Genomic DNA, 11039 nt, shown 5'->3' on the forward strand with positions numbered 1-11039 from the left:
GATGGCTCCAGTTTCCATGGTGCCCACGGAAGGACAGCTGGGCAACGTGTATGATGGGGCACATTTTAAGGTGATTTACATGTCTGGAAGAATTAGATTTTGTACGTGCATTGATGATTGTAGTAATTCCAGTCGATAAATCGATAATGTGAAAAACAACTTTACATGAATCATATTGATTTATATGCATGCTAAAGTATGTAAGAAATAATTCAGATAGTCAAATTGTTATTGATAAATAATGCATGACCTTTTAAGGCAAATACGATGTTTCTGAGATATTGTATTGCATTTTATATGAATACTAAGAGGAGGTGGTTCATAATTGGTACATACATCACTTAGCTGTTTGGCGTTGATGGCGGCTTGAAGCTGAACTGGGGAATCCACCACTTGTGTAAATTTCACAGTATCTGGATGTTGCCGGTAAACTTTCTGTAATCCATAAGAAAAAGAAAAACTTTGTGACACACATATAAGTGTAGAAAAAAAAACAGCAATGTGAATCAGATTTATGATTTTTTTTTTTTTTATCAATGAGGATTACTCACATCACCACACTGATTAAGCTTCTTCGAAGCTTCATATTCAGGCGTCAATGTTTGAGGGAAGAAGCATCGTGTTTTAATGTCTTCATACTCGGCTTTATACATATGCTGAAAGATAGAATATGCAAATTGTAAGGAAAGATTTAATGAAATACTTAATTAATTCTTACAACAGGGGTTTAATTTAGAATGATGGAGAAGAAAGATTGCAGTGACTTACCTCATTCTTCATTTCCTCAACTTTCTGGCAGTGAAGCATATAGAGATCTTCATAGCTTCCAATGTAGTGGCCCTTCACCTCGTTTTCATACTTGTCCTTGTAATGGTTCTAAACAAACATAGAGTATAGGGATTTTTATAGGTAGACAAAAAAAAGAAGAACTCAAAACAATATTATTGATATCTAAAAAATAGGGTCTTGTATCCTGTGGAGTATTCTTACCCCAGTGAACTTTTTAAGTACAGAGTCCATCTGAAACTTGGGCGTGTCACAGTAGTTGATGCTGAAACCCTTGGCTTTCTCATAGCTGGCCTTATACACTTTCTGCAAATGATATAAAAAAAAATTATGAACCCACAACCATGTCAATTATCTAAGCAGTCTCCACATTTTCTAGTTATGAGAATATAATGAGCATTTTTACAAGCACTATCTACATGTAAATAGACCAACTGTGATTGGAAATTCCTTTTCTTCGTAGGGTTCTTCAGACACTTACATCACTGAGGATAGTGCCAGCATATCTGAGTTGTCTGAGGAGAGGATTCTCAGTGGCGGGGAGCGTGTTGTAGTCAGCCTGTGCTTTGGATTTCTCATATTGCTTCTTGTATTGGACCTGAACAAAGAAATATGGAGATTAGTGAGAATGAGAAGAGAGCAAAGGGTGTTGATCAGGTGTAGTCACACTGAAAGAACTGACTCATATAACATAAAATAAAGTCGATACAGTCATGGTGGAATGATGTGTTTACTGACTTTGTGTATGAATGTGTGGGTGACTATCAGCGATACAATAGCTGAAAAGTCTCTTCACATAGTTGACCTTCGGCCAAAGAGGTCTTGTTTTTAGACCTGTCGGTTAGTTTGTTGATTGGTTGGTTTGTTTTTTTGTCAACAGGATTATAAAGAAACTACGGATCAGATTTCCACAAAACTTGGTGGAAGGTTCGGAAATGGGCCAAGTAAAAAAAAAAATTCAATCTAGACATGTTTCTTGCCATTTTCAACCATTTCCCTGGGAATAATGCATCAATGTAAATATCTGGCATATTAAGGGAACTGATATCTAGGGTTATGTGGGCAATTCGGAACTTGGCGAAGTGAGAGAACTGAGTGCCATTGTCTTTTCATATGTAGTTTTTGGAAACTGGTGAAACTACACACTGGGATTGTGCAGTGACAATGAACCAAATGCTGACCTTTCAGTAATGCCGTGCATGTGTGGGGTCAGACCAGCGTGTCTCTTTGCGTTGAATCACACCCTACTCTGAGACACAGGTCAACTCTCTGTCATGTCTTCCACATGAGATAGTTACTTAAAAAATACTTTTGTGTGAGTATGTGTGTATGTGTGTGTGTGTGTGTGTGTGTGTGTGTCTGTGTGGGTGTGTCTGTGTGGGTGTGTGTGTGTGTGTGTGTGGATCTACCTCACTAGCAGCAATGCGAGCCTTCTTGTTTGTGTCGTATACCGGCGTGTCCGTTTGCATGAAATAAATTTGGTCTTTTTTATCCTCATATTGTTGCGTGTATTTTCTCTGTAAAGAAATGAGATTGAGAGTTAGAATCTGAATAAAATGAGAAAATACTTGTTAACTTTAAAAAATAGCAAGCTGTCACATTGCTAAAGTTGTCCATCGCCACCCTGGCAGTGGCCACGTCGAAGTAGGGAGTCTCACACCATTGACCCTTCACATTTTTGTTGTAATCTTCCTTGTACTTGAGCTGAAAAAAAGAAATAACAATCAACATTAGAATATGTATTTTGAAGAATTTACTGTGGATTACTGTGTGGGGTTAAATTGATAATGCTGTTGTATTAGATATCTCCATAGGTTCAATAAAAAATAATAAAACACTTTTCCAGCTTAGTGTGGTCAGTAATATCAGAGAGCAGATGGTCAGTTATCCCTAACAGTGACTTGGGGTTGGTTGGTCTCTGAAGGCCATGTTTCCATGTTGGTGCACTCAAACATGTTTTAGTCGTCATTGAATCATTAAGATGTATTACTCGCTGGTGTCTATCTGATGTTGTGATGACTTGCCTTCAACTGAGCTAACCCCCAAAATGCAGCAGATAATCTGTAAAGTCCACTGTGGGGACCCATACAACTGCAGCCCCAAAAATACCCACAATTTCCACACCTATTACACACTGTCTATGTTAAACGTAATTGTGTGCATACTATTGATAATTTATTGAGTGTGTGAAAACTATGTATGATAAGATGTTGTACTGAATATTTCTTAACTTGTGTGAGTATAGCTCAGTGGACTCAATATTAAAAAGAGGCTAAATTCATTCCTTTCTATACCTCTATCTTCTTGTGTTTGTTATAATTGTTTTTCACATAAACACGGTGTGTGAGAGACAGTTAATAGATTGTTCTGCTTACATCACTGCGCTGACGGTCCACTCTCCTGGCCAGCTCCATTTCAGGAGGATCAGCCAGGGAGGTATACTTGGCCTTGCGCTGATCGTGACCCTTCTTGTAATGAATCTGTGGGAGGAGATGGCCTGAGGTAAAATATACTGAGGTGTGTAATTCTTCAACATCAATAGCTGACCTTAGAGCACAAATCGCATCTGCATTGAATGGTGACTTCACTACATCAGCAAAAAAAAGGTTACAAATAATTGTGTCCAAAGAGGAGGGACACAAATGGCCATTTGAATTGCCTGTACTGTGAATGGAAAAAGCTTAATATGATACATTTGACTCAGCACTGACAAATGGACCCTGAAAACAAAAGAATACATGGCAGGAGAAATGTGCTAGCCTGTGTGATTGATGGCCAGGTCAACGGTAGACATGAACTGATGAATTGAAAAGTAAGACACAAACACAATAAGAATTGTCTCACAGCAATCAAAGACAACTGTCAACTTAATTTGTATGGAATAAACCATGTGTCAGATAATTAACATTGGTCTGAAACTGTACATATAGAGAAAAATCACACTCACAGAAAAAATTCCTTGGTGGCACAACTTTGTATCTTGGATTTTGCAATTTATTAAAATGAAAAAGAGCGTTCAAATATAGTATACATATTGAAGGGCTATTGAAAACTGCTTAGAGATTAGAACGTCTGTGGTCAGCGAGTAAACACTGCAATTTAATTCCATCATTGATTTGCATCATTGATCTCTATGGCCTAGTCAATCAGAGATATTGAAGTGGGAGCAGGCACAGAATAAAAGCAAACCTATTATGGTCACAAATTTATATTGTGTCTAAATATTTAACCACATATAGATTTTAAATATTAATGTATGGAAATATGTACTTTTATTTACTGCTGTTGAGAGTAAATTCAACTTACATCACTGAGGACCTCCTGAGCCTTGGCAACCCTGCGCAGCTCTGGGCTGTCACTGTACGGGTAGAACATGGTCTTGTCTGCGTCCCAGTCCTCGGTGTAGAGTTTCTGAACACAGTTTAAAGTAATTATTTACTCTGTGTGTTAAATATTTAAGCAGATACTTATGTTTAATCAAGAGATGAGTATTTATTCTAAATCCTCTTTTAGTGATATGAGATTGAAATGCTTGAATGCCCGTTCTCACTTTGCTGTAGTTGGCAGCATTCTTCACAGCCAGAACGAGCTCAGGTGCATCAGGAGGAAGCAGGTACCGATCCTTCGTCTCATCCCACTTCTGCCTGTACAGAACCTAGAAGCGATAAACAATATTGGAGTTAAACAGTAAACAGAAAACATATTGAATGATTTGTAAACCTTTGTTTGTTGTTATAAATTCAGGAAACTCACCTTGCTGATCAACTCGGATACACGCTTGACGTGGGCAATCTCTCTGGCCTCGCCATCATACAAACTAATTGTACGAGTCTTATTTCCCTCCATGCGGTATTTAACCTGGTGGTGAAACATGTAAAGTATTATCATTCTTGACAAGAGCAAGAAAAACTCAGGTTTGAGGAATTCACTTAACCATAATCTTCTATTTTATAACTTTACGTACCCAAAGTCAATATGAATTTGTCCTCTAGGATTGCTTTGTTTGAGAAACTTTACAAAATGTAAGCAATTTTGTTTTTCTTTACAATAACTTTACAACTCTCATCCCTGAACTTTAGACAACAGCATTTGTGGGATGATATCACCACAGGCATCAGTGTTACCTCACTAAGCTGCTCCTGGGCCTTCCTGATGCGAATCAGTTCAGGAGAGTCAGTGACGATGGAAGGAGGATTACCTCGGGACAAGTCATAAGCATGCCGGTACTTGTTCTGTAAAACAATCATTGATTTGAGCACAATAGTCATGTTATACTCTGCAGCCATTAAAATACAGTATATGAAGAAAGAGTAATATTTAAAAACAGTAAATCACAAAATATGGATTGTAAGATGAAAAGGGATTATCAGATTTTTTTGTATTTCTAGAGATTTATACTTTGTTAAAGCAGACAATCGTTGCCCTCTGAATGTGGCCCAGAACTCGATCTTGATTCTTACGTGGCTGTACTGCTCCAGCATCTTCTGGCTGTGTGCCAGGTACGGAGTCATGAACTTGGAAGTATCCACCTTGACCTTCTTCCTGACTTTCCTGCTGGGCAAGCCAGACTGGAGCAGAACAGGACAACAATTAATCATCCAACTAAAAAAAGGTCTAGGTGGTTTCTCAAAACACATTGGCTAGGACATAAAAGACATTCACTGACAACAAGGCAGCCATATAAGACACACGCAAGGACTCATTGAGCATTTAACTGAACTAATTACCTAAGCAATATTGTAACTGATGAAACTTTCTGACACTGTCAACGGGAAGCTAAAACTTACAAAATGTATATCAATTTGTGTGAGCCAGCAGTTTATATAGTACTCTATTTATTCACTTTCAACTTACTCGATTCAAGAGATAAAAGAGGGATATGAATAAAGCATAATCTATATACAAGTCAATGATAATTATACTTTATTGTGGACAAATGTAATGCCAGATGAAGGATGAAGACTGAAGAACAGATAAAAACAAGCCAAGACAGAGAGAGAGCTCCATATAAAGTTTAACCTACACTATCTAATATACTATTGTGCTGCATGCAATGTTAGGTTGAGCAACATTTATTCACGAGTGTTACAGTAAACAGAGAAGCGTAGCCACAGTAAACAAAACTGGAAGAAGCCATTAACTACCCAAAAAGCTGGTATTTCTTCTTGGTGGTCACGTTGAAATATGGATACAAAAGTCAGTTCTAAATTGCTAAAAAAAGTTAAAGATCCATGCAGAGTTTTTTTTACATAATTCTAATTTTAAATGCCTTAAATTGAAATGCTTTAATGCAAAAAGCTCCATGGAAAAAGACACAATGCCTTCCCATGAATAAAATAGGCATGCAGTCAAAGATGGGATGCACCATTTATCAAGGCAAGAGACGGTATCCTGCACATTTTTAACTGTTCCTTGGGAGGAGGTGCTTTACCTGTAGCAACTGAGTGCTGTGCTCAGTCACAGTCGATGTTGTTGTCTGCCCAACAAACTACAAATACAGGACACACTCTGGGGTTTCAAAACGGCCACAACAAGTATCGGGAGAAACATCACAGTATTTCTATTGGATTGAGGGTGATATTTCCACAGCTCTGGCGCTCTTTCTACAATTGACAATTCCGCTATAGCAAGTACTCACTTTATACTGTCAAATTAGTAACTGTTTACTACTGTCTAATCTCCTCAAGCCGTATCAACTGAACAAAAGCATTGTCATCTGGGACTTTGTTCTAAACTGTAAAATACGTTGTTCATTCTCCATGATCTCCCTGAAACAAAGGTAAAATCCTTAGAGAGGGTATTCTGTAATTATAACTATAGTCTAATGAAGACTGTATTCTACAGAGGAAAGAGAAACATTAATAGCCTGAGATCTCTGATCCCCTGATCAAGTCTATAAACACCACACACTCACATGACAGTAGTTCTATTCTTATTAGAGGTTTCATAGCCCATTGTTCCTGTTATCGCTTGCTGCAGCCCACAGCAATACATAACCTGATGAAACAGCTTCATAATCTCTACGCCTGTTCAACCACAGCTCTTGGGTTTAATCTGAATGACAAAAAATATATTTTCTCTAGGATATCTCATCATGCAGACAGTTTAGGTTTGTTTCAACACATTTTAACTGACGTGTCTCAGTTGTCTGCCTTCACTTCAATGCAATGGAGCTGAATACAACTTTATTGGTGATAGTCACAAAATTGATGTATTTTCCTTGGTGATGAATGATTCACAGAACAATTTAGTTATTTCTGTGGATTATGCTGAGTAAAAATTTTACTGTTTCTTGTAAGAATTTGTTAACTTTCTTCCTCAGCGTTTGTTTTTTTATCTGTCGGCTACTGAGCAAGATTACACAACATGAGCGATTACCACAACATTTGGTGGAAGGAAGCAGTGTGGGTCAGGGAAGAATCCATTGAGTTTAGCTGTGGATCCACTTCAGGTGGGAGATGGAGCATGTCCTTCCCTTCATTTAACATTGCAAGATAGGACTCCTTTTACTTTTTTGATTTCTCAAATAATCTTAGAGAATCTTGATGTGTGTGCATTTTTTAGCGATCCAAATTAAAGTCAACATCTAGTTTGTTTGACTGTGAGCAGGCTCATGCAAAAATGACAGTTTAAACTTGCATTCACCTTCTTTTTACTAGAACAGAGGGAGAAACTGTAAAGTTAGATATCCCAAAATATTAATAACAATATCTTTATGGTCAAATACTTCCTAAAATAAGAGAGAACATTTTTTTTTTTTTTAAGCACAAGAAAATGTGCTTTTCTAATCAAGCACCTCAGGCTTCAGTGACCAACAGTATTCCATAACGGACTACTCCATGAATAGCACGTCTAACTTTCAGCCTGTCTGAAATACACTTCCCTCCGCTTGGGCCATATCACGGTGAAACATCTACAGTCACGATGAGGTAAACGATCACGAGCCAGGTGACTGTCGGAGTTAACCAATATTCCATTCAATTAAATCAACCACAAATCTAAGAAACACCAGAGCTGAGAGAAAGAACATCTCAATCATTTGAATCAACATTTGTAAGAGGCTACATTATCTGAACCTATCAGACAGGAGAGAACCATAGTGGGGTTAAATACTGATTTTGTTACACCTGCCTAGAAAATAATTCAAAAACAATCTCTATCTAATTCTGGTTAACTTTTTTCAATGCATACTCCCCTCCTAGGCAAATTTCTTGCACTGGGTCACTCAGAGTGTGATTTACAGCACAGTGCCTCATCTCACTTGCCCCTCTCTCTCTTTACTTCTCCCACCACTCCATCCCTTTGCCAATGTGCCATAGATGTCCACTTCTAAATCTGACTGAATGCCAGACAGAGAACTCAACACTCCACCCCTTAATGACCTGAGGACATTAAGCAAGTCATTTTTTAAGTTAATATGAAGAAAACACTTACATTATGACTTACGATATAGATCATTATTTATAGAAATTTAAGAAAAACTAAAAAGTATAAATAAATAGACTACAATCATTTTTAACAAGGTTTTGTTCTCAACTTTATCTGAGCTGAACTGCATTATGTTTCTCCCCATTCTGTAGATTAAATAAGAAGCCGTCAAACAATTTACTCAGAAAAATGCAACATTTCTCCACAGTGTAGATGAAAGTGGTAGTGAAACCAGAGTGTATTGTTTCTATGGGCATCGATCGACCACCCGCCTCCCAGATGATTTACATCTTTGCAGTAAAGATGGTAAATCTATTTGAGACAGCTGATATGTTATATGGGAGTTAAATAATAACTGATTGATGGTTATATATGTTAATAAAATCATTCAGACTCCCCTATAAGATATGAGCAATGATAAGTATGGACAAATACGAGGCTAGCCTTAATCCTATTTCACCAGGAAATAAGGGATTAAACTGTTAGCCTTCTGTTTTCACTCTTCCATTGGACACTGACAAGGAGACCTTACAATAGTTTATACACAACAATGGAGGCAAAATACAGCATAAAGGACATCCTGGAGATGGGGGGATGAATACAAAATCATTTGATAGTTGGGTCTACAGATCACTTCAGGCAAAAATATGCTAACGTCCTGAAATTGGCATATGTCCAAATTGTATATAAGAGTATGCAACTGACAGCTTGGTATTGATTACGTCACAAGACAGCATTAACAACATTATTGAGTGGCTGTCTTTTATAAGGCCAAGAGCTATATGTATCTGCACTTTTATAAGGATACTGGTAAAATATTCTATCTTCAATTTGAAATTGTTTTTATATATAGTTGGTGACCAGACCATCAAAAAGTGTCTGCCTGAAACAGGATCCACCAGCAGACACGAATGACTGGTTCCACAATCTGCTGACTGGAATGGGTATCGTCACTAACTTAACTATTCATAGTTATATACTGGAACTCAGTCGTACTAGATCTGTACCTCGAGCTCCAGTAACTAAATTCAATCTACTTCTTCAAATAAACTAATATCTCGTGTTTTTATCATATTAAGGCTGGAGACAACGAAACTAAATATACCAATAAAAGTACAGTAGTCTTGCATTTCACATTTAATGTACAATATCCAGTGAGAAGTCCACTTACCTCCTCTACAATCTCCTCCTCATATTCCTCCTCATATTCCTCCACCTCCTCCTCCTCCTCATATTCCTCATATTCCTCCACAACCTCCGTCATTTTGGGACGGTTTTAGAGGCTCTACAGAAAAACACAAATGACATTTTGAGGCATTTATTTAAACTGTGAGTGAACACATGTTGGCCTCATAAGATGCAAAACATAACTAGTGAGGAAGTTCACTTAAAAAGGCCTACCCATGGCACTCGATACAATTTCAAAATTTCAACTGCATATATCAGTATAAGAGACGAAAAGACAACTGACCCTGAGATAGTTTAGGAAGCTGATAAAAATTCCCCATTGAAATCAAAGAGAAATAATAAATAGCAAATATAGGCTATAAAAAGTATAACACAAACACACTGATGTATAACCAATAAGCATGCCATACCAGTAAAAGATTCCCGCAGTATTTCCTGACAGTAAGGAAGCCTCACTTGACCTCCACTAGGGTCTCAAACTGATAGTCCCGACTTTGTGATTTGCCCGAATCCTAAACAAAGTAATAAAAGATATGTGAAACACAAGTGTTGATTAGAAACTACAAAGGGAGAAGGGAAGATTAGGAAGGTGAGACACTGATGGCATTATAACAGGCCTCTGCCTTTGAATCTGCGACAGCCGGCACCTCCTCTTTCAATTGCCACAACACAGCTCAGAGAACTTTGCCTTGGAGCTGAAGGTTGGCGACAGCTGCCCAACAGTGCTTCAGCTATTTGACATGTAAGCCAATGCCACAGCCTGATTGGCTGACTCTGTTTAGCAAATGGAGATGCAATGCCTTCTGAGGCTGCAGGTTAAATATAGGATGGCACACTAACTACCTTTTTTTAGCACTCGATTACCCTCTCTTTAAATGAATATATAAGTTTCTCCATAAAAACAAGAAAAAACAAGTGGAGAAGCTGAAGAAGAGGGTCAGAATAAAAAGGATGGTGCTGAGATTTTGAAAAGACAACAGTAAGGCCGGGCTGCCGCTGTCATGTCAGATATATCCAAAGGTAGGCCTGGTCTGATCTTGCTTCCGCCTTGCAGTTCTGAATTACTGGTTACTCCTTCAACGTGCAGCAGAGCCTTCACAGTCCTTATCCCGCTATTGGTCATCCTGCTGAATCCAGAGGGCAGCAGAAGATGGAAGTGATGGAAGTCCAAGCAGACGGAAAGCCATGCAGGGTGAAGAAAAGGTGTATTTGTTCGTGTTTTTTCTCCTTTTCTGTGCTTACCAGTAAATTTTAAGTTTAATGGTCTCCCAAGTCGCCAAAGCTTCCCCAGCTTCCCTCCAGAGAAACGGAGGGCGACAGCACACAGCTGCGGTCTCTACCCAGGTTATCATGTGGCCGACGCAGCCAATCACAGGGCGGCACTCTCAAGTTTCAAAATCTAAATATACCGTAGTGATCCTTTCAGAAAAGAGCACCTGTCGTGGCTAATGCATCAGCGGTACAGTTATTGGGAAGGCAGTGGGGCACGCGTGGTGGGGGCCTCAAGAAAACAAAAGCAAACCCCCAACTGCAACAGTACCACCCTGTGCCAATGGGTATATGCCGGTGGTCATGATATGTTTGGAGGTATGCTACCTTACATCAGGTTAGAATACAAGTTTGAGTTTGTGAGGGTT

General features: G+C 38.5%; 1 protein-coding gene across 1 annotated transcript in view; it reads right to left on the bottom strand.

The window, feature by feature from the left end:
• Positions 1–10714, bottom strand: part of neb (nebulin) — a 59064-nt gene extending 48350 nt beyond the window's left edge. The window contains exons 1-17 of the mRNA XM_053439981.1: positions 10645–10714; positions 9813–9914; positions 9386–9499; positions 6218–6262; positions 5247–5354; positions 4911–5018; positions 4540–4644; positions 4337–4441; positions 4093–4197; positions 3162–3266; positions 2386–2490; positions 2196–2303; positions 1268–1384; positions 991–1092; positions 769–876; positions 552–656; positions 337–435 (exon numbers count right to left, since the gene is read on the bottom strand). Coding sequence (XP_053295956.1) covers positions 337–435; positions 552–656; positions 769–876; positions 991–1092; positions 1268–1384; positions 2196–2303; positions 2386–2490; positions 3162–3266; positions 4093–4197; positions 4337–4441; positions 4540–4644; positions 4911–5018; positions 5247–5354; positions 6218–6262; positions 9386–9478 — 1518 coding nt within the window. The 5' untranslated portion in view covers positions 9479–9499; positions 9813–9914; positions 10645–10714. The remainder of the gene's footprint in view (positions 1–336; positions 436–551; positions 657–768; positions 877–990; positions 1093–1267; positions 1385–2195; positions 2304–2385; positions 2491–3161; positions 3267–4092; positions 4198–4336; positions 4442–4539; positions 4645–4910; positions 5019–5246; positions 5355–6217; positions 6263–9385; positions 9500–9812; positions 9915–10644) is intronic.
• Positions 10715–11039: the final 325 nt, after the last annotated feature.

The sequence above is a fragment of the Pleuronectes platessa genome, chromosome 14 (genome assembly GCF_947347685.1).
Source record: "Pleuronectes platessa chromosome 14, fPlePla1.1, whole genome shotgun sequence".
NCBI classification, from domain to species: domain Eukaryota; kingdom Metazoa; phylum Chordata; class Actinopteri; order Pleuronectiformes; family Pleuronectidae; genus Pleuronectes; species Pleuronectes platessa.